The following is a 24,932-nucleotide window of genomic DNA, read 5'->3' on the forward strand; positions in this document are numbered from 1 at the left end:
CGCAGCGCGAGTCCGCTGCGAAAAACTCACGACGTGTCCTATATTTGTGCGTTGTTCGCGCATCACGCACCCATTGAAGTCAATGGGTGCGTGAAAATCACGCATGCCACACGGAAGCACTTCCGTGGGACGCGCGTGATTCGCGCAACAGCTGTCAAACTATGAATGTAAACAAAAAAGCACCACGTGCGTTTCGGTTTACAAACATCCAAACGGAGTGTCATATGATGGCAGCTGCGCGAAAATCACACAGCCGCACATCATACGGGGCTGACAAGGAGCTGTTAAGTGCCTTTTGCGTGCGCCAAAACGCCGCGTTTTTTGCGCGCGCAAAACGCACACGCTCGTGTAAATGAGCCCTTAGTTTGTGTAGTTTACTGCTTTGTGGCAGAGTTGTTACTCCTAGATGCATTCACTTCACAATAACAGCACTTACAGCTCACCGGGGCAGATCTAGCAGATCAGAAATTTCACAAACTGACTTGTGTCAAAAGGAGGCAACCTATGACAGAGCCACGTTTAAAGCCTCTGCCCATCAGTACAACCCATACTAGTAGCAACGTCTGTCTATACAGAGTGCATGGCTGTGAGCCTGATTTTATGCACCTGTTTGCAATAAGTGTGGCTAAAATACCTGAACCAAATAATAAAAAGTGTCCACTAACTTTGGCCATATATTTTATATTAAAGGGGTTGTCCTTAGATTAAATGTTATCCCCTAACCACAGGATAGGGTTCAACTTGGGCAGCAGTTCACCATGTAAGGTCTCATGCACACGACCGTAATAGTTCTTACTGTCCGCAAATACGGATCCGACGGCTACACATCCGTATAAGCATCTAGAGGCAAGTCCGCGCCGCAATTGCGGACAAGAATAGGACATGTTCTTTATTATGCGGATCATTTATGCAGCCTGGACACACATCCGTAAATATACGGAAAGGTGTCTCTGGTCAATACAAATGAAAGGGTTCGCAATTTCATCTCTAATTACGGATGAAAATTAGTCGTGTGCATGTGGCCTAAATATTTATGGTTTTAACTAGTTAGTTAAAAGTAAAAAAAATCAACTGAACCCCAAAGCACGTTCGTTCTGAATGAATTGTTTTCATTTTGCCCTTGAAATGCACCAAAAATATATTGTACCAAAATCGTGAGCAGTTTACGCATCTGACATACTGTACACATTTTAAATCGGTCCAAAAATTTTTTATTATTGAAAAACAGATTATTCTCTATAGTCAGATAAGTGGTCCCTGCTCTGAGCACTAAGGGGCATGACAGACCTTTTTCTTTTTACCCTTAATGTAAAACCTGAGATATACTTTTTTATCACAGAACAGTTCAATATTAAACTTGTCAGGTCTAAAAGACTGGGTGGGTAAAACTATCGTTGGAAACCACCATAACCGTCTACTTAATTGTAGTGTTTATTCGTTCTAAAAAAAGTCTCACACATTGCAACACAGATTTAGGTTTTGAATGTAGATTGGTCCAAAGCTGGTCAGCAAGATATCTAACTCTTCTTACTCTGCCTTTGATTTCGATTTTTTGCCATGTCCACGAATGTTAAGCAGCAAGAGAAGCCCCAGACAGACAGTGGCTGGGGCACACATGGCGATTGGTTCCTTCAAAACTAGTAGAGTGTAAATTGCACCTAAGAGAGACAAAAATTACAACTAGTATGAGATTTCCATGCCCATATATTAACACATCAGAAGTTATTACAATAGTCAAAGCTATCAAAAGAACTATGGTAGGGTCGAAACATTGCCTGTCCACTATAGGTGAATAAAAGGCGATATTTGGATTTACCAAATCTGTAGTGCTCACTCTTTATATACAGTATATCTATAGTAATTATGACAAATATGTATTATTATACCTTAGCATTTTCTATTCTGTTGTAAGTGCCGTTTTCACAAAGGGATATACATAAATAACTTATTAAATAGAGTTTGTAATGAGATTTAAGACTAACAAATGGCTGACACCACTAGTTAGTGATTGGTATGTTCCTATTCATTTACCCGGTGTTAAAGATCTTAAGGCTTGCATCAGGGTAAAAAAGAACTTATTTCACCGCCGTCCGTATGAAAATTAGATTTGCCGAGCTCCAACCACTCTCCTCCCTACCGCAGTTGATTGACAGCTCTGCTTGTCTTAATGGTCATACAAACAGAGCCATTTGTTTGGAGCACTACATGTCGGACGCTTCACGGTTGGGGAGACACACCAACCTTATTTGCATATGGCGTGAAGCGGAATAAAAGTTATTTTTCACCCTGCTGCAAGCCCTAAGGTCTTCAACACTGGTATGTTCCTACTCCTTTCCCCAATTACTAACTAGCTGTGTCAGACGTTTGTTAGCCTATAATCTCATTACAGCCTCCCTTTAATTTATACCATACAAATATTATAGGGTTAACAAATAGGTTTATTATTACAACTGATGCACATTTGTAATTTAATGGATTAAAGGGTCCTGGACTGTCAGAGTTTACAGAATTATTACTATTTAGTCTGGCCGCAGCGGAATTCCAGAGCAAATCCGCCACGTCTGGCCATGCCTTTATAGGTACCATTTTTTGATACATGCGACTTTTTGATCACTTTTTACTTAAATTTTTGGAAGACAAAGTGACCCAAAAAAACACAGCAATTATGGCAGTATTTTGTCGGTTTGTTTTTTTTTACGGCTTTTACTGAGCGGGATAAACAATATTTTTATAGTTCAGGTCGTTACAGTCGCAGAGATACCAAATATGTATGGTTTATTATTTTTTTCAATAAATCAATTACTTGATAAGGGAAAATTACTTGAAACTTTTATTGTATTTTTTACAACTTTTATACACTTTTCTTTTTCACTTGAAGCTCCAACTGTTTGTTAGGTAGTGCAATGTATTAGAACTGTCAGTTGTTCACTGACAGCAAGCCGATCAGGATCCGCATCCGGACGGGGCCTAATCTGCTTCCGTAATGGCAGACAGGAGGCCATTTTTAGGCCTCCTGTTGCCATAGTAGCAGTCACCAGCCTTACCATCGCATGACAGGCTGCCGATTTGCTACAAACCGCTAAGATGCAGCGATCGCCTTGGATCGCTGCATCGAAGGGGTTAATGGCAGGAATCGGAGCTAGTGGGTGTCCGGTTCCATACAGCGGACACCCACTGATGACGTCGGCTCAGCTTCTGAGCCGGAAGCTGAGCCGTCGCCATCTTGCCGATTTTACCGGAAGCCTTTTAGGGCATAGGAGGCTTCCGTTGCTGGCAGACCGGGAGGCCAGTATTAGGAAGGCCATTGCAGTCACTGGCAACCCAGCGATCACGTTGCTGGGGTGCTGGTGGCTAAAAACTCCTCACATGCTGCGATCTCTATTGATCACAGCATCTGAGGGGTTAAATCAGCCAAATCGGAGGCCAGCTCCGGTCCTGGCCGTTACAGCTAGCACCCTGATGCAACATACAGCTAGAACCCGGCGGTGATGGCGCTGGCTCGGCTCCTGAGCTAGCTCCATTTTCTTCACGTAGTTACGTGATGGGAACTGGTGTTTTAACGCATTCCCACGTAACTGTACGTGATTTTGCAGGAAGGGGATAGAGAACAAATTTTGATAACGTTACAGGAACTATCAAATGAAGGGGGCTCCATCGATACTATTAAAAACCAACAGGATACAATTTAAAATGACTCAATTTTATCCCATGCAGTCTAGGGTCACAGCGTTCAATTCCAATATGCTTTGGAGAGGAACTTGAAAATAAAATTATAAGAACATATCAACTAACCATACTCTATTCCTACCCCACAAATGTGCATGTCAGCAGCTCAGTTTAAAGCAATAGGTAAATTGCGGGATAATAAAAATCTGATTATACCAGCAGCTAACAAAGGCGAGAAAACGCTCATTTATCAGCTGATGGTATCGTTTTAAATGCCGAAAATATTTTTGTCGTCGGCAGCACATCTGTTTAAACAGGGAGACATGTTTGCCGATATGATAGTAAAGTATGGGGATGATCAAATGGAGTAACAAGCGCAGATCAACGAGCTGTCTCGTTGATCGGCACTCGTACCGGACAAAATGGGCTTGTGTAAAAGGGTTGATGGGATTCTGCAGCCTTTGTTTCACAGTCCTGGGTTATCTGAGAGATAGCAAAGAGGTTTTGAAATCATTTCAGAATTTTCAATGGAACACTACTAGTTCCTGACATGTGATGCTATAGGATTATGTTCATGCACGCCACATGACCTAGCTGTTGCATCTGTTGCCCATTATCTCAACAAATATAGTACGTACAGTAATAAAGCGAAAGGAATTTATGCTCATGTCCGATGATTACTTGCTCAAGCATAACTCATTCAGTTTTGATGGTAGATTTTATCTACAGATTAAGGGAACCCCGAGATGGGGTCTCTCCCCGTCTCTGGCCAAATTGTGCATGAAATGGTGGGGGAGGAGGATTTAATTTTTACTTTCAACAAAACGAATTTATGAATTCATTGTGTGGTATGGTCGCTATACCACTTCCTATTAGTTTGGGGGGCCGAAGTAGCTGAAGCGTTCGTGTGAACGCTCAGCTGCTTCATGTCGGTTCGGCTATTTCCGGAAATAAATGCATCGGTGTATGGACTCAATAGAAAGCCTATGAGCCCGTACACGATACATTTATTTCTGGAAAAAGCCAAACAGAAACGAAGCAGCTGAGCGCTCACACGAACGCTTCAGCTGCCTAATTCTAGCGATAGGTGGGGGTCTCCGTGCTCGGACCCCCACCAATACAAACTTCTGAAGTTTGTCAAACATTTAGCTACACTTTAAAATATATTCTTTCGTTAAGGCTAGCATTACACGGCGACTTCGGCCACAACACTGGTTGCACACCCATAGATCACGGTGTCACCCTGCCTGCAGCGAAAGAAAGTCAACGTGCCCACGCTACGACCTGCCGCAAATGCAACAGTTGGAAAAAAAATTAGGCAGGTTCGGATATCTTATGACTGTATTGACGTGTTCTCAGCAACACGGATCACAAGGAGGCAAATTGAGTTTCATTACTGTGTAGCTCTAGCCTAATTGTAAGGCTAACACGCTTAACAAAAAACGGCTGAAAAAAAGGAGCTGTGTTCAAGGGAAAACTGCCTCTGATTTTCAGCAGTTTGTTAAGCAACTTGTGTTTTTTTCAGACGTTTTTAGGGCTGTTTTTCTATTGGGTGAATGAAAAACGGCTCCAAAAACGGCTCAAGTAGTGACTTCCACATTATGAGGCATTTTTTTACGCGCCCGCTTTTAAAAATGGCCGTGTAAAAAACGCCCCGTGGGAGCGGAATGTCCTTTTTCCCATTCAAATCAATAGGCAGATGTTTGGAGAGGTTTGTTCAGCCCCCCCCCCCCCCCCCCGCATTTTTAGCCGTTTTTCGGGGCGTTTGTGGCGACAACTTCCCGCAAAAAAAAAAAAAAAAAAAGCCCTCATACAACTGCATCGGTGGAACAATAAAATGTTATGGCTCTTCAAATATGGAGACACAAAAACAAATCATTTTGAAAAAAAAAAAGCGTTATTTATACCACATGGTAAACGGTGTAGATTTAGGACGCGAAAAAGACTGGCGAAATTTCTGTTTTTTTTTCTATTCCCCCCCACAAAAAAGTTAATGAATAAATAATATGTACCTCAAAATGGTGGTATTAAAAAATACAACTTGTCCCGCAAAAAACAAGACCTTATTATACAGCTATGAAAAAAGTTATAGCTCTTTGAATGAGACTATGGAAAAACGTAAAAAATACCTTGGTCATTAAGGTTTAAAATAGGCTGGTCATTAAGAGGTTAAGAACCAAAAGGTTAAAAAACGTGTAAGCGTGTATGAGACCTCATCATTCTTATTGCTAAAGTGGTGGATAAACTTGTTTTCTGCTCTACACAATATGACAATTTACCAATAATAGGGAATTATATAAAACTAGTGCTAAAGTTTCACAATACTTGTTTAACTAGAGATGAACTAATAGAACACAAGTGACTGAAGAACTAAATGACTGAAGAATTACTGGATTCAGTAAAGGCTTAAGGCTAGTCAGACGAGCGTGTCTCCGATTTGCGCGCGTAATAAAACGTAAGTTTTCCCTACATTTCTTGTCCGTGTGCTTTGAGTGTGGCATTTTTCACATCCGTACAAGCACATCATTTAAAAAAAAATAAAAAAGGAATTTCTCTGCTTTTCAATGTATTTGATGCGTGATACACACAGCACACGGGTGTCGTGAAAACGCACCAATAAAGGACATGGAGCGAGTTTCACGCAATGGACCCACGCTGCGTGAAAAACAACGCATGTGTGAATGGCTCCATTAAATTGCATAGGTCCGTTTGCTGTGAGTAATTTCAACGCACAGCACACGGATGAGTCTTATGCTCGTCTGATTGAGCCCTAAAGCAACAGAGGCTCATTAAGGCTGTGTTCACACGCTAAAAGTAAAAACGGCTGTAACATACAGAGCTGTTTTCAAGGCAAACTTTTTTTAATGCGTATTTTGGAGCCGTTTTTCTATTGACACAATGAAAAGAGGCTCCAAAAACGGCTCAAGTGACATGCACTTTTTTACGGCCGCGAAAAAAAATGCATCATCTGAAAGAAACTCAGTTTTTTTCCATTGAAATCAATGGGCAGATGTCGAGGTGTTCAGCTTTCGTTTTTATCAGGAGTTTTTCAAGGAGTTTACACCCTGAAAAACGGCTGAAAACACAGCATGTGTTCATACCCCAAGGCCAGATTCACACGAGCGCTGCTCATCTCGGATGTGAAAAACGGCCGTGCTCAGCGCTGTGGGACGCGATGTCACGCATCCACCATAGAGGAGTCTATTGAGGGATGCGTGAAAAGAACGGACATGTCCTATTTTCGCACGGACCCTTCACACAGCCGTTTCAACGGACCATGTGAACGGCCACATTGAATTACATAGGTCCGTGGGACAGCCACCGTCCCACGGACGTTTAACACGTTCGTGTGAATCAGGCCTAATTCTGCGTCCACGTTCTGCAGACTTCTGCCACTTTTTTTTTTTTTTAGAAAATCCACATGCATCATTTGATGCAGGGTTTGATTTCGGATTTCACCCTATGTATTGAAAAGTGTGAAAACCGCTGTGAAAATCCACAACAGAATTGTCATGCTGCGAAGAAATCAATTCCGCATGCATTTTGTGTTACATGTGGATCGTGATTTAAAAAATACGCAATTCCGCAGCGTGTGGGACCACCTATTGGTCAAGTAAAAGTGTAAACAAAATAAATCTTTACCAATCATGATAACACAAAGCACAAGGTTGCTAATCTCTTGAAGAATCCGAGGACCAAATGCCAGCAGTATTCCGGTCACCAGCTCTATCCATCCCACCGCCTGCAGGTATTGGAACGGATCAGGCTTCAAACCAAAGTCCTTGAGCGGGAATACATCAGCAAACTGCACAAATTGGGACTTCTGCATATCAAAAAGAGTATACGTTATTAGCAATTGCATTTTTTTTTTTAAAGACTTTAGTTGAACCTTATATCTATTGGGGCACATTTACACGAGGCAGATTTACTAAAACGGTCTAAGCTCTAAACAGCATAAACTTAACAAGGCAGTGAGATGTGCTAAATTTATCAAAGTGGTGCAGGATATATGAAAAATTTGGTGCATCTAGCTGGATACTTCTCTTCTTTATACCACCTATTAGGCCCTATTCACACGACCGGGTTTCCCGGCCGTTCAAAAAACGACCGTCAGAGGGCCGCAGTAGGAACAATAGACCCCAAATGGGGCTATGTACATGACCGATTTTGACAGCCCGGGAAACCCAGCCGTCAAAAAATGGGACATGCCCTATTTTCAGAAGTCTATGGGGCCGGGTAATACACGGACATCACTGGAATGTGTCCCAAGTGACGGCCGTGTCTTCCGTCGCTCGCTCTCTACCTCCTCACAGTGCGAAGTGCATGTGAGGAGGAGGACGGCATTTTTTTGCTCCCTGTAGGAGCGGAATCCCCAATCCCCGGCCACAGCTTCGGCAACGCTGTGGCCGGGGATTGGAGATTGCGCTTCAGAAGTGCCACTACCTATGGGGGGGGGGCGGTCGTGTGGCGCTACCTACGGTGGGGGGGGCGGCCGTGTGGCGCTACCTACGGTGGGGGGGGCCGGCCGTGTGGCGCTACCTACCGGGGGGGCCGTGTGGCGCTACCTACCGGGGGGGGCCGTGTGGCGCTACCTGCCGGGGGGGGGGCCGTGTGGCGCTACCTGCCGGGGGGGGGCCGTGTGGCGCTACCTGCCGGGGGGGGGCCGTGTGGCGCTACCTACCGGGGGGGGGCCGTGTGGCGCTACCTACCGGGGGGGGGCCGTGTGGCGCTACCTACCGGGGGGGGGGGGGGGGGCCGTGTGCCGCTACCTACCGGGGGGGGGGGCCGTGTGGCGCTACCTACCGGGGGGGGGCCGTGTGGCGCTACCTACCGGGGGGGCGTGTGGCGCTACCTACCGGGGGGGGGGCGTGTGGCGCTACCTACCGGGGGGGCCGTGTGGCGCTACCTACCGGGGGGGCCGTGTGGCGCTACCTACCGGGGGGGCCGTGTGGCGCTACCTACCGGGGGGGCCGTGTGGCGCTACCTACCGGGGGGGCCGTGTGGCGCTACCTACCGGGGGGGCCGTGTGGCGCTACCTACCGGGGGGGCCGTGTGGCGCTACCTACCGGGGGGGCCGTGTGGCCCTACCTACCGGGGGGGCCGTGTGGCACTACCTACAGGGGCCGTGTGGCACTACCTACAGGGGCCGTGTGGCACTACCTACAGTGGGAAGTGTGTGGCAAAAAAAAAACAAAAAACACGGATGCAAACAGGTCAAAATCGTCCATTAAAAACGGCAACACGGCCCGGAACGGATGCAAAAGGGCCAGTGTCACATTTTAAGCTATGCCCCTTTCCGCTAGATAACCTTTCCCAATAAATCACGCCCCCTTGTCCATATTTAAAAAACAAAACCAAACCGTTAGTTAATGTGGCACACTGTATTTACACCCAAATTTTGGCTAATTTTGAATAGAATACACATTGATACAGGTTTCTTTTGTATAGAGATGTACACAAAACACATTGGGTCAGATTTACAAATGTGATTTCACCTAGACTTTTTGGTAAAACGCGTCAAATGTTGCATCAAGTTTTAGACCCATTTATAAAGCAAATGCACCAAAAAGAACACATATTTGTGCCTCAGTAGATTTTCAATACTGTCCAAAAAAGGGTTTTGTTTTTTTTAAGCCAAACTGTTTAAGACACTTTTTTGACACGCTAGATAAGTGGTGTGGTCTGGAAGAAAGAACAAGGCTTAGAATTTGACAATGTATGCCAAAATTCATCTGCAAAAAACTGGTATAAACTAAACTAAGAGGTGGCATAAGAAAAAGTGTCTAACATGCCAAGCAAGATGTGCCAAATTCATCTGTGTTCACTATGGATTCATTTTCTAAGTTTATGCTGTCTAAATCATAAACAGCATTAGTAAATCTGCCCCATTATAAATAGAAAAGGGGGAGAAAAATGTAAACGGATTCAGAATTTTTTACTTGATGCAATGAACAGTAACATCAGTACAAAGGAATGCCTGCCGGCAACATAAGCCCTGTTTTCCAACTATAAATGGATTAAAATAACAAAATTACAAACTACACAGAAATTCAAAAATTCAAGTCCGTAGCGGACAATGACTAGCATAGTGCAATATATGACGACTCTATTGTGGGGGTACGGAGTGTCAGCGGCTGCAGAATGCCGCACTCAAGTCCACAGATTTATTCTCAGAGGTCAGCAGGAACATGTATTAAAATTTCAAGGGAAGCCCCCCCGACATGTTTCGCTAAGCCTCTTCAGGGGTATCGGGGCTAATGTGATAATGGACTGAAACACAGGCCTCAGAAGCAAAGGAGCACCCAGTGGATGTTAGAATATATTTTAGGCTCTTTGTCAGGTTTGAAGGGGTCTTGTGGTGGCAAAACAGTGGAAACATCCCAAAAGTTACCCCATTTTGGAAACTACACCCCTCAAGGAATTTATCTAGGGGTATAGTTAGCATTTTGACCACACTGTTTTTTTGCTAAATTTATTAGAATTAGTCTGTAAAAATGAAAATCTACTCTCTTCTGAAAAAAACACAGAAATTTTTAATATTTACAAGGAATAATGAAGAAAATGCACCCCAACATTTGTAAAGCAATGTCTCGATTACAGCAATATCCCACATGTCGTAATAAACTGCTGATTGGACCCACAGCAGGGCTCAGAAGGGAAGGAGCGCCATTTGGATTTTGGAGCATGGATTTTGCTGGATTGTTTTTCGGTGCCATGCCGCGTTTGCAATGCCCTGGAGGGACCAAAACAGTGGAAACCCCCCAAATTACCCCATTTTGGGAACACCCGTCACAGAGTTTTTCTAGGGGTATAGTGAGCATTTAGACCCCACGGGTCTTTTGCATAATTTATTAGAATTAGGCCGTGAAAATGAATATCAATTTTTTTCCACTAAAAAGTTGCATTTTCTCATGGGATAAAGGAGGAAAAAAAACTACCAATTTATGTAAAGCAATTTCTCCAGAGTACGGAAATACCCCACGTGGTCAAAAGTTTTTTTCATTAGACTGATCCATTTTTTGCTTTCTTATTTTCGTTTTTCACTCTCCGATTTCCAAGAACCATAACTTTTTTCTTTTTCCGTCAGTAGAGTGATGTGAGGGCTTATTTCTTGCGGGAGGAATTGTAGAATGTACTGGGAAACTGAAAAAAAAAAAAATAATCTGATTCCATTTTTACAGCTTTTGCCATGCGGTAAAAACGAAAACTACAGCGATTTTGGCGGGTTTAAATTATTTAAGTTTTTTACGGTGTTCACCGTGCGAGTTAAATAATGGTATATTGTAATAGTTTGGCCTTTTACGGACGTAGCAATACCAATTTTGTTTATTTTTTTTACATTACTTTAGAAGAAAAATGGGAAAAGGTTATTTTTTTCCTCTCACTCCTAATTAATTCTTCTACACATTTTATTAATCCCCTCAGGGGACTTGATCCAGCGATCATTGGATCGCTGGTACAATATACTGCAATACTAATGTATTGCAGTATATTGTTATTTTTACAGGCTTCTGTAACCGCACGATCGCTGTTCCTCTCCGTTAGTCCTGGTTGCCAGCTGTAATACACTGCTGACACCCGCAGCGTATGGAGCGGGCTCAGCATGTGAGCCGGCTCCATACATCAACCCCCGCACCATGACGTGCTATTAAGTCATAGTGCGCAAAGGGGTTAATGCACAGCGGATGGTGTGAATATTGCAATTTTCCACTGATATGCCATTTTAGTGCATAATGTCGTGCTCAGTTTGTGCCACTGAAGACAAATGCCTCAAAACGTTAAGCGGATTCTCTCGGGTATGGCGATGCCATATGTTGGCGCAAACTACTGTTTGGGCACGCTGTAGGGCTCAGAAGGGAGGGAGCCATTTTGCTTTTGGAGCGCAGATTTTGCTTGGTAGTTTTTCTGTTTGGGGTTTTGCTGGTATTTCAGTTTATAATGTGGTGGCATATGTAATCTGTGCGGAGAACATCAGGGTATATGTAAACTGGGCAGAGTACATCAGGGCATAATAAGAAGGTATAATAATGCAGTAAATAAATAATAATTCATAGATGCGTGGCCAGTGTCGCACTGATAAATGGTGTCGGATGTTACCCGCTTTTAGAAAACACTGCACATTTTGCATCGCCATATTCTGAGAGCCAGAACTTCTTTATTTTTTTCACCACCGGAGCTGTGTGAGGGCTTATTTGTTGCGGGACAATCTGTACTTTTCATTGGTACCATTTTGGGGTACATTTGATTTTTTTTAGTTTATTTTTTTGCAGCATTCACCGTGTGCTATGAATGACAATTTTACTTTATTCTGCGGGTCGGTACGATTACGGCAATACCATATGTATATAGGTTTTTTCCTATGTTTTGCAGCGTTTGCGCAATAAAATCACTTTTTTATAAAATCATTTATTTTCTGTCACCATATTCTGAGAGCCATAACTTTTTTTCTTTTTCAGTCAAAAAAGCTGTGCAAGGGCTTGTTTTTTGCGGGACGGGTCGTAGTTTTTATCGGTACTATTTTCGGGTACATGCGTCTTTTTGATCACTTTATTCTCTATTTTGGGAGTGGTGGTGACCAAAAAAATAGCCATTCTGGTGTAGTTTATTGGGGTTTTTTTTGGGGTGTCCGTCGTGCGGGAAAAAGAACATAATAGTTTGATATTTTGGGTTGTTACGAACGCAGTGATCCAAATGTGTATTTTTTATTTTTTTAATTGTATTCATTTTTTTCCTATAATGAAAGTCTTATAGGAAAAAAAGCAGTGTTTGTTTATGTAACGTATAACTCTTATTTTTACACTTTTTTTTAAAAACATTATTACTTTTTTCACTTGTCCCACTAGGGGACATTTAGACTTGCAGCTTTGATCGCTGCTAGAGTACATTACACTACCTACGTAGTGTAATGTGTTCTAACTGTCATTGTGACGTGACAGTCACACTGACAGGAAGCCTCGGAGGACCGGCTGGAGGCTGCTCCTCCGAGGCTTCCGTACATGGCAACCCGGAGGTCATTGTCTGGCCTCAGATTGCCACGACAAGCATCGGCAGCCCCCACAATTATGATGTGCTTCAAACCCCTTAAATGTGGCGAACGCAATCTGTCGCCGCATTTATAGAGTTAATTGCCGAAATCAGCGGCGATGGTCCGCTGACCGGCAAGACTGGAGTGTCAGCTGTCGGGGACAGCTGACCTCCAGATTCCCGGACACTGTCCATTAGGATAGAGTGCGCCAGGAACTACTCCGCAACTGTACGCCCTGATGCGGGAAGCAAGTCCTCTGCAGTACGTACAGTTGCGGAGCAGCGAGTGAAGAGTTTAAGGTATGGCATTTATTCATCATTTTTCACAGTCTTTTCAGTACAATTTAAAGACGCCAGGAAAAACTTTTATTCAAAATATCATGCACTTTAAGATGCAAAAAAACAAAACCCAAAAAAATGCAAATATAATAAAAAACAAAAACACTACATTAGTGAAAGAAAGGACACTGAAAAGGTGGAAGCTTTTCCTCTCCGGCTTGTGAAGCCTTGTGGTAAATAAATCTGTAGTGGTCTTTTGGAGAGAACAAAACATACTTTTTTTAATTATAACAAATGTTCCCAGCTGCTAAGTACATTTGTTAAATATAAATTTGTTGTATCCACTAAACCCAAAAGTAAAAATTTGAGATTCTAAACTTGGATTCATACAGTATGACGATGCATTAGTTTCAGGTACGACGTTCAGAAAAGAAAACTGTTTCGTAGTTATTGGGCACTGTGGCCACCAGAGGGAGGTGCAAACCAACAGCTTTAATGGCAATTTTTATTTTTTTTTGGTCATTTTAAAAGTTGTAGTGAGAAAAGTAGATAATGTACTGTACATTTATCCACAACAAAACCATAACAGATGTAATGGATACTATCCTGTATAAAACTAGCATTGAGAAACAGGTTAGCTTTGAAACAGTTAGGCTGGGATCCGACCAAGAATTCGCACTAAATTATGCAAATTTTGGTGCCGATTTGCTTGCGGATTTCTCTTTTGTGGGAAAATAAGTATACTCACCTTACCAATCCCCTGGTCCCCCTGATCCAGTGATGTTTCGACACATATGACCGCAGCAGCATACCATTGGCGTTGGGACAACACATCATCGTGGGATACTGGTAAACAGTAGCAGGTGGGGGGATCAGGGAAGCGTCACCACTGTAGCATCAGGGGATTGGTTAGGGGAGTACACTGCTTTTTCATCTTTACTTTCTTTTCTTTAAATTAAACCTTAACTTCCTGCTGCAGCCATATCATGTGAATTTATATGGTAATGAATTTGGAATGCTTTTACCTATCCAAGCGATTTAGAGAATGTTTTCTTGTGACACATTGTACTTTATGTCAGAGGTAAAATATCATCGATACATTCATTGCTTATTTGTGAAAAACACCAAATTTGAGAAAATTTTGCAAAAATTAGCATGTATCAGCTTGTAATACCACACAAAATATAGTTACCAGTTCACATTTGCCATATGTCTACTTTAGGTTGGTATCTTTTTTTGAGCATCCTTTTATTTCTCTAGGACATTACAATGTTTATATAAGTTTATCACATTTTTCAAGAAAATTTTAAAAGCTTTTTTTTTTAGGGACCAGTTCAGACCCTCATAAATTGCCCCATTTTAAAAACTGCACCCTCAAAGCATTCAAAAAGAGCACTTAGAAAGTTTCGAAACCCTTTACGCGGTTTGCAAATTATTTTTTTTACTGATATTCCATTTTAATCCATTTTTTGTAACACAGGTTTCAACAGAGAAACACAACTTAAAATTCATTGCCCAGATTCTGCAGTTTTTAGAAATATCCCACATATGACCCTAGTGTGCTAATGGACTGTAGACAGGCCTTTACTTTTTTATTATTAGATTATATCTAAGGCTGGGTTCACACGTGGCGGAATTTCACTTAAATTCCGCTGCGGACACTCCGCAGCGTTAATCCGCAGCGGAGCCGTTTCTGCATTGACTTACACTTTAATTTAGCAGTGTTCGTTTAGACGAGGCGTAAAATTCCGCTGCGGAGCATAGGCTGCGGAGCGGAATTTGGTGTCCGCAGCATGCTCTGTCTGTTGCGGAGCAGTGGCGGACTCATGGCGGAATTTCTCCATTGACTTCAATGGAGATTCTAAATTCCGCAATGAAGTCCGCAGCTGTCATGCACATGTTATGTGTGCTGCGGATGCGTCTTGCTTTTTTGCCATGACATTTCTTCATTCTGGCTGGACCTATGTATTTCTAGGTCTACAGCCAGACTGAGGAAGTCAATGGGGCTCCCGTAATGACAGGAGCGTTGCTAGGAGACGTCTGTAAATAGTCACTGTCCAGGGTGCTGAAAGAGTTAAGCGATCGGCAGTAACTGTTTCTGCACCCTGGATAGTGACTACCGATCACAATATACAGCAACCTGTAAAAAAATATAAGTTCAAACTTACCGAGAACTCCCTGCTTCTGTCTCCAGTCCGGCCTCCCAGGATGACGTTTCAGTCTAAGTGACGGCTGCAGCCAATCACAGGCCAAGCACAGGCTGCAGCGGTCACATGGACTGGTGCGTCATCCAGGGAGGTCGGGCTGGATGCCGAAAGAGGGACGCGTCACCAAGACAACGGCCGGTAAGTATGAACTTCGTTTACTTTCACTAGGGAAAGTGCTGTCCCTTCTCTCTATCCTGCACTGATAGGGAGAAGGGAAGCACTTTTCCCGCAGTCCGCAGCAGCTAGTCCGCATCAATTTACTGCACATTTTGTGCAGATCCGCAGCAGAATCTGCAACGCAGATTCTGTGCGGCATTGATGCGGACAGTTGCGGAGGAAATCCGCCACGTGTGGTCATGCCCTTAGGCACCATGTCAGGTTTGAAGAGATCTTGTGGTGCCAAAACAAACAAAAAAAAAATTAATCTAGGGGTGTAGTGAGCATTTTGACCCCACAGGCGTTTCATAGATTTGATTAAAATTTGGATGTGAAAATAAATTAATTTCCACAAGGAATAATGGAATGTATTTCGTGCAGATTTGCAGCACGCATTTTTATGCGGCAAATAAGCAGCCTAATACAGTACCAGCAAAATAAATGATTGAGAAATCTCATTTACACGTTGCAGATTTTTTTATGCACATAAAGTGAACTGTGGTGCGTATGTAAATTTATCTTGCTTTTTCGCTTGTGAATTGTATGCGACTAGTGTTAACCCCTTAATGACCGCCGATACGCCTTTTCACAGCAGTCATTAAGGGGCTTTATTCTAGGCCGTCGCCTTTCACGACGGCCTAATCAACGACCTGTATGGGTGTCCCGTGCAGGCTAGAGCCGGGGTTTGGCTGGTGACAGCCGGGCTCCTGCTCAAACGGTAGCGATTAAAGTTTACATAGATCGCGGCCGTTTAACCTCTCAAATGTCGGACATTAGCGACCACTACATTTGAGTTGTTTACAGAGGGAGGGAGCTGCCTCTGCCACCCATCAGCGGCCCACAAATGCGGAGCGCCGATGGGGTGTCATGGCAGCCGGGGGCCTAACAAAGGCCCCCAGTTCTGCCCTTGTTATATACCTATTAGAACGTGCCAGAGGCAAGTCCTAACAGATGCCTGTCAGTTTTACACGTATTGTCAATAATGCTCTGGTATAAAAAAATAAATTTTAAAAAAAGTATATAAATAACATTATTTTAGTTCAAAAAGTGTTTATTCTGCAAAAGAAGTAAAACATTAAAAAAAATAAAAAAAAAACCTATACATATTTGGTATCATACTAATTGTACCTACCCACAGAATAAAAGGTAGCATATTATTTACGCCGCACGGTAAACAGTGTTAATGTAAAATCCATAGAACAATGGCTAAATTGCTGGTTTGTTTTATTAACTTTTTTTTGGGGTGGGGGATATAAAAGTTAGTTAAAAAAATTCTACATGCCCCAAAAATACAAATGAAAAATACAACTCATCCTGCAAAAAACAAGTACTCATACAGCCATGTCCACGTGAATATAAAAGTTATTTCTCTTTGAATGTGACAATGGAAAAACTTGCTTGGTCATTAGGGCCCAGAATGCATGCAGGGGTAAGGGGTTAAGAAAACAACTCATCAAAACGCACCTATTTCCGATGTGGATTTTACATGCGGAATTACTCGTGTTTACCTGTGGTTTTGAAGAAGATTTTCTGTGCAAAAATTCCACAACACATGCATGTAGCTTAAAGGAAAAAAGCGCCCAACATTTGTAAAGCAATTTTTTCTAAATACAGGCTTGTCCACACGTTGCGGAAATGCTGCGTATTTTCCATCCGGAATTGCGGACAGAAAATACGCAGTAGAATACAGTAGTTGCAAAGTGGTGAGCTTTAACAAATCTCATCAACACGCTGCGTCAAAATTCCGAGCAGAAATTGACCTGCTGCGGAAAGTGGACTTCTTGCTGCGTTTTTCAGAGAGGTCACCATCTCCTAGAATGGTGAAAAACGCAAGCAAAATACGCACCATTTTCTGCAGTTAACTCCTTCCCGACATTTGACGTATCCATACGCCAAAGTCGATGCCGGTGTCGGCTGTATGTTACAGCCGACACTTCAGAGTAACTAGCGGCATCGCGCTCGAGCGCGATCCCGCTAGTTTAACTCGTTAAATGCTGCGGTCAATACCGACTCGACTGCGGCATTTAAAGGGAAGGTGTCATGAAATTATTATTTTTTTATCAAATTGCTTTTAGTATGATATTAAAATACATTTTATTTATTTGTGTTCTTGTGTACTACTTTTTAACTTACTTCTCTATGGGGGCTGTCATTTTTTTTCTTTCATCTCTGTATGTGTCGATTAACGACATATACAGAGATGGAATACGGCAGCTACAATGCATAGGAGTCAATGAACGGCTCCCGTCCATTGCTTCTGCTCTCTGGCTCTGTACTGCGCAGACGCAGGTCAGAGTCACACAGCAGAGAAGAATGTTTGTAGGGAGACAGCAGGTGCCATTATGAAGACCAGCTGCACAGCAGGTAAGGTAAGGTGTGCGTCTGTCTGTCCCTCTCTCTCACACCGACCGCCGCTCTCGTGACACCCGACGGGACCCCCACCTGCGTGCGGCAGAGCGGAGTGTGCACGGGCGCCGCTGATATGTCATAGCCTCTTATCAGCTGTTTTGAAGAATCAGCGGCGAACAACACACACACAAAATCAAGTGTAATCAAGCTTTTTTTATGTGGTTTTTGGCACGTCAAGTGTGCAAAAAAAAGTCAAATACACACCGTGTGAACCGGTCAACTGAAAAGTCATTCATTTAACTTTCATCATTCTAAAAGGTATGTTCAATGTTTTCAGCTGAAAAATCGGAAGCAGAACGCCTACAAGCATCTGCCCAAATACAGCGTTCTGTTCCGTCAAGGCGCTTTTTACATGGTAGTTTTCCAAAAACGGCACGTAAAAAGACGCCCACCAAAATGAAGTGCACATCACTTCTTGGGACGCTTTTGGAGCAGTTTTTCATTGACTTTATAGAAAAACAGCTCCAAAAACGGCCGTAAAAAACGCGAGTTTGATTAAAAACTGGCTGAAAATCAGGAGCGGATTTCCCTTTGTTTAGTAAGCGTGTGAATATACCCTTAGCCTTTTGGTGTATCCTATAACTTCTGCCAGCTGCAGATTCAGACCCAAAATGGCAGCCGGACACTGCTTAGCAAATTGAAGACACCTTCTCCTGGCTTGTAGGAGGGGGGGGGTGAGATTCCCTCCCACATTTACGGCAGTTGTGAGTCAGGTTGCTTTGCCTTATTCACCTTGCTGTAATTCGAGGAAGTGCCCCCCCCCCCCCCGCCCTGCTGGCCAACATAGGAAAACATGTCAAATTATTATTTAGTTTTTAATACTTTCCACCATGTGGAAGAAAAATAAATAAAAAATACAGCAAAAAAAAACAAACTTTAAAAATCTAATAGAAATAAGTAACGACACAAAAAAAAAAACAAGTTTAATTCGCGACACATTCCCTTTAAATCGTCAGAAAGAGGGAGGTGACCCCCTCTAACAGCTCACCGCGCCACCCGCAACGCAATCGCGCGCGGGGGAGGGATGGTTGCTATGGCTGCCTGGGGGCTTAATTTTTCTTTTTTGTGTAAAAAAAATTATAATTAAATGTTCAAAAAAAAAAAAAACCCTTTTCCCCCTAGAGCATAGTAAAAACAAAAAAAATAAACATAATTGGTATCGCCGCCTCCGTGAAAGTCTGAACTATTACAATATATCATTATTTAACCTGCACGGTGAACGCCATAAAAATAAATAAATAAATAAATTCTTTTTTACACTTCGGTTTTTACATGTAAAAGTAGTAAAAACTATATATTTGGTATCGCCGTAATCGTATTGACCCACAGAATAAAGATAACATGTAGTTTTTAATTGCACAGTGAATTCCATAAAAACGGAGCGCAAAAAACCATGGAGGAATCGCTGTTTTTTTTTTTTTTTTTTCTACCCCACAAATATTTTTCCCGTTTCCTAGTACATTATACGGCAAAATAAATGGAGCTACGAAAAACTACAGGCCAATTTATGGAAGTTTACAGCAGATTTTTTTCTGCAAGGAGTAGACGAGATTTGTTTAGATCTCATGCACTTTGCTGCTACTGTAAGACTCTGCAGATTTTCCGCAATAAGATCAGTTGCGGAAAATCCGCAGCTAATTTGCCCCGTGTGAGCATACCCTTACGCTGGGTTCCCAGACACAGGATACGCTGCAGATTTTCTGCAACAGAAAATCTGCAGCAGAATCTCTAGAAAAACGCTGGTCAATCTGTCACAGAAATCCGCACCTCATAGTGCTTTTTTTCCTGCTCATATGACTGCGGATGCTGCGTTTTTTCCAATTTGGTGTGAAACATTGGTTATAGCAAAGTATATGTGCACCTGCAGATTTCCAGTGGTTTTTACTGCGTTTCCGCTTTAAAAACCGCAACATAAATCGGTTGCAGAATTTCTGTTCCCCATTGAAGTCTTTGGGCCAAACACGCAGCATCTTCGCACAGAACACGAAGCATAAATGGACATGCTGCGGAATTGAAAAATGCACCGCAGAACACTTTTCGCACGACTTTCGTGCCTTTATTTTCCGCATGAGATTTGTTGCTGCTGTAAATGCTGCAGGATTTCCGCACAGAATTCTGTTGCGGAAATTCCGCAGCGTTTACACTATGTGGGAACCTGGCCTTAAAGAGGCTCTGACACCAGATTTTGCAACCCCTATCTGCTATTGCAGCAGATAGACGCTGCAATGTAGATTACAGTAAGGTTTTAATTTTAAAAAACGAGCATTTTTGGCCAAGTTATGACCATTTTTGTATTTATGCAAATGAGGCTTGCAAAAGTCCAAGTGGGCGTGTTTAACGTAAAAGTCCAAGTGGGCGTGTATTATGTGCGTACATCGGGGCGTTTTTACTACTTTTACTAGCTGGGCGTTCTGACGAGAAGTATCATCCACTTCTCTTCAGAACGCCCAGCTTCTGGCAGTGCAGACACAGCCGTGTTCTCGAGAGATCACGCTGTGTCGTCACTCACAGGTCCTGCATCGTGTCGGACGAGCGAGAACACATCGGCACCAGAGGCTACAGTTGATTCTGCAGCAGCATCGGCGTTTGCAGGTAAGTCGATGTAGCTACTTACCTGCAAACGCTGATGCTGCTGCAGAATCAACTGTAGCCTCTGGTGCCGATGTGTCCTCGCTCGTCCGACACGATGCAGGCCCTTGGGAAGTGACATCACAGCGTGATCTGCCAGAAGCTGGGCGTTCTGAAGAGGAGAAGTGGATGATACTTCTCGTCAGAACGCCCAGCTAGTAAAAGTAGTAAAAACGCCCCGATGTACGCACATAATACACGCCCACTTGGACTTTTACGTTAAACACGCCCACTTGGACTTTTGCAAGCCTCATTTGCATAACTACAAAAATGGTCATAACTTGGCCAAAAATGCTCGTTTTTTAAAAATAAAAACGTTACTGTAATCTACATTGCAGCGCCTATCTGCTGCAATAGCAGATAGGGGTTGCAAAATCTGGTGACAGAGCCTCTTTAAAGGACAGCAGTTCTATGTCACTGATCTGTCACTTGAACTTGGTAGGACTCAGAGCAGATTAAGGGTAGGTTCACACACAGTGACCAAAAACAGCTCCTAATTTTCAGACGTTTTTGTAGCAACTTGCGTTTTTCGTGGCGTATTTTACGGCCGTTATTGGAGGTGTTTTTCAATGGAGTCCCAAGAAGTGACATGCACTTCTTTCGCAGGCGTCTTTTTACGCACCGTATTTTGAAAGCGACGCGTAAAATTACACCTCGTGGGAACAGAACACCGTAAAACGCATTGCAAGCAATGGGCAGATGTTTGTAGGCGTATTAGGGGCGTTTTTTCAGGCGTAAAACGCCCGAATTACGTCTGAAAACACTGCGTGTGTACATACCCTAAGGCCTCATTTACACGAGCGTAATGCTTTTCACGCGTGTCGTACGCACCTATATTACTCTATGGGGCAGTGTAGACGATGCGTGATTTTTGCGCAGTGCGCGTGCGTTGCGTAAAACTCACGACATGTTCTATAATCGTGCATTTTTCGCACATCACGCACCCATTGAAGTCAATGGGTGCGTGAAAACCACGAAGGTCGCACGGAAGCACTTCCGTGCGAACTGCGTGATTCGCGCAAGAGCTGTCAAACTGAATGTAAACAGAAAAGCACCACGTGCTTTTCTGTTTACAAACATCCGAACGGAGTGTCTTAGACATGAGCGAACCGAACTTTACCGGGTTCGGCCGAACTCGTTTTTGACCGAACCCGGCAGGAGACAGTCACTGTGCAGGGTGCTGAAACAGTTAAACTGGTTCAGCACCCTGGACAGTGACTTCCGATTCCAATATACGTGAACGTGTAAAAAAAAAGTTCTGACTTACCGATAACTCCCGGCTTCTTCCTCCAGTCTGACCTCCCGGGATGACAATTCAGTCCAAGTGACAGCTGCAGCCAATCACAAGCCAAGCACAGGCTGCAGCGGTCACATGGACTGCCGCGTCATCCAGGGAGGTGGGGCCAGATGTCGAGAGGCGCGTCACCAAGGCAACGGCCGGGAAGTTCGAACCTCTTTATTTTTAAACAGGTTACTCGATATGGTGATCAGAATGCACTGTCGAGGGTGCTGAAAGAGTTACTGCCGATCAGTTAGCTCTTTCAGCACCTTGGACAGTGACGGGCGTCGACTAGCCTCATCTCTATGATGGCGGCTGCGCGAAAATCACGCAGCCGCGCATCATACAAGGATGACACACGGAGCTGTCAAGTGCGTTTTGCGCACGCAAAACGCTGCGTTTTTTGCGCGCGCAAAACGCACAAGCTCGTGTAAATGAGGCCTAAGTGAAATGTGATGAGAAACTGCTCCCTCTGCAAAGTCAGAAGCATCAAATGGTAAATGTAGGCTGCATAAGGGGAACCTATCAGAGCTGAATAAGGGACCAAGATGGCATAAATGGCACGTTAACTAAAACAGGCATACACAAGAGCCTCTACAATATCCTTTAACCCGTTAGTGACCGCGCCATAGTGTTTTTACAGTCTGCCACTAACGGGCATTATTCCAATGCAATAGCCTTTTTTACGGCGCTGATTCGGATTAAATAAACACAGAGTAGGGAGCCGTTAAATCTCCCTGCTCTCAGCAACAGAGGTAGCTGAGGGCTGGGGCAACCCTGTTCTAATGGGTGAGATCGATATAAGTATCGATCTCACCCGTTTAACCACTGAGATGCGGCGCTCAATAGCAAGCGCCGCATTTGAGTTGTTTTGGAGAGAAGGAGGGAGCACCTTCTCTCTCCCACCGGCACTAAGATCGCCGAGTGTGTGTCTATGGGAGCTGGGGGGGGGGGGCTAATAAAGGCCCCCAGGCCTGCCTGTAGTGTATGCCCACTAGGTCATGCCAGAGGCATGGCCTAGCAGATGCCTGTCCGTTTTACACAGACAGGCATAATACACTGCAATACAGAAGTATTGCAGTGTATTATAAATGTGATCGGAGGATCGCATAGTGAAGTCCCCTAGTGGGACTAGCAATAAAAAGTGAAAAAAAAATAAAAAACCCGGTTTTTCCCCTTACAAACTGCTTTACTATTAAAAAACAAAATAAAGTTCAAAAAAGTTACACATATTTGGTATCACCGCGTCCGTAACGACCCCAACTATAAAGTTATTGCATTATTTAACCCGCACGGTGAACGTCGTAAGAAATAAAATAAAAAATGCAAAAATTGCCGTTTTCTTTTAATCAAGCCTTAAAAAAAAATATGTGACAAAACGTTATCAAAAAGTTGCATCTACTCCAAAATGGTACCAATAAAAACTACAAGACGTCCCGCAAAAAAAAAATCCCTCATACAACTGCTTCTGCGAAAAAAAAAGTTATGGCTCTTCAAATATGGAGACACAAAAACAAATAATTTAGACAAAAAAATGTTTTTTTTTACTGTGTAAAAGTAGTAAAACATACAAAATCTATATAAAATTTGGTATCGTTGCAATCGTAACAACCCGTTGAATAAAGTTACTGTGTTATTTATACCACACGGTTAACGGCGTAAATTTAGGACGCAAAAAACTGAGGCGAAATTGAACTTTTTTTGCCTGGGAATAGAAAAAAACCTGAATCAAATTCTACGTATCCCAAAATGGTGCTATTAAAAATTACAACTGGTCCAGCAAAAAACAAGACCTTATACAGCTATGTCGACGCATAAATAAAAAAAAAAGTTATAGCTCTTTGAATGAGACAATGGAAAAACGTAAAAAATAGCTTGGTCACTAAGGGGTTAATAGCCCATGCTGCATTAGATCAACAAAAATAAATAAATGCTGGAGTGCCTGTTAAACCCACACTGTGAACGAAAGAGAAAAAAAATAAAAAAACAGTTTACCCCACAAAAATACAAGCCCTTACTCCACTCAGACAGGAAAAAAAAAATCCCCAAAAAATAAATAATCATGGCACTCATGGTGAATAATTTAAAAACGAAACCCAATGAACAATAGAGGAACCACTGTTACCCCCATTTATACGGCAATATCGGCAGAAAAACAAGAAAGTTTTGGCTCATAGGTCCCATGCACATGACCGCAGAATTTATCCGTAATTACGGACCCATTAATTTCTATGGCTGACAGACACCTTACTGTATATTTACGGGAAGGTGTCCAGGCCGTACAAAACTTCCGTAAAAAACACGACATGTCCTATTTTTTTTATTTTACGGACCGTACTCCCATAGTTTATAAAGTCTGTTGAGACATGTATAAACATAAGCTCTGGTCTGAGACTTGAGGTTACATGTGACAAAAATGCAATGTGAGAATTCCAGTTTTTGTAAATTTTTTGAGAAGACTGTCCAAAGTTTGAATTCATGGCCTTTAGAAGGTGGTTGTTTGTTTTCGTTTGCTTGTTTTTTAACCCCTTCCCGACATTTGGTCTTAGTATACGCCATGGAAAGTCAGTGCTTCCCGCAATACGTTGTATACGACAAATGGATGGCACGGGCTCAGAAGCAAGTCCGTGCCATCATCCCCAGGTGCCAGCTGTATGTTACAGCAGACACCCTGCTGTAATGTAATTAACCACTTAAATGCAACGGTCAAAAGCGACCGCTGCACTTGAGTTTGTAGCCAATTGCCACCCCATTGACGAGATAGTCAGGGTGCCGTTGGCGGCAATGGGAAACGGAGGCCTAATACTGGCCTCTCGGTCTGCCGGGTACGGAAGCCTCCTAGGCCCCGCCTCGGGGTGGGCCTAAAATGCTTCCGGAAGCGATATGAAGATGGCGCAGACTCAAAAGCTGTATGTTACAGCTGACACCCTGCTGTAATGGCAGGGACCATAGCTAACTCTGATTCCTGCCATTAACCCCTTAGATGAAGCGATCAAAAGCGATTGCTGCATCTTAGTGGTTTGACCCGCGATGCGATTGCAGGGGTGCCGCCGGCTGCTATAGCAACAGGAGGCCTGGTCTGCCAATTACGGAAGCAGATTAGGCCCCGTCTGGAGTCGAATCGGCTTGCTGTCAGTGAACGACTGACAGTTCTAATACATTTCACTTCATAGGCAGTGCAATGTATTAGAATATACATAGTTGGACTAGGGCTGGGCGATCAAATTAATTGGATTAATTCGCCCTCAAGGACTCTCAGAATTCTGTTTAACCCCTTCAGGACC

The 24,932-nt window shown here is 43.2% G+C and overlaps 1 protein-coding gene across 1 annotated transcript in view; it reads right to left on the bottom strand.

Annotated features, from left to right (window-relative positions):
• Positions 1-1,188: 1,188 nt before the first annotated feature.
• Positions 1,189-24,932, bottom strand: part of TMEM35B (transmembrane protein 35B) — a 40,504-nt gene continuing 16,760 nt past the window's right edge. The window contains exons 2-3 of the mRNA XM_075850555.1: positions 7,309-7,489; positions 1,189-1,658 (exon numbers count right to left, since the gene is read on the bottom strand). Coding sequence (XP_075706670.1) covers positions 1,528-1,658; positions 7,309-7,489 — 312 coding nt within the window. The 3' untranslated portion in view covers positions 1,189-1,527. The remainder of the gene's footprint in view (positions 1,659-7,308; positions 7,490-24,932) is intronic.

The sequence above is a fragment of the Rhinoderma darwinii genome, chromosome 2, assembly GCF_050947455.1.
Source record: "Rhinoderma darwinii isolate aRhiDar2 chromosome 2, aRhiDar2.hap1, whole genome shotgun sequence".
In the NCBI taxonomy this organism is placed as follows: domain Eukaryota; kingdom Metazoa; phylum Chordata; class Amphibia; order Anura; family Rhinodermatidae; genus Rhinoderma; species Rhinoderma darwinii.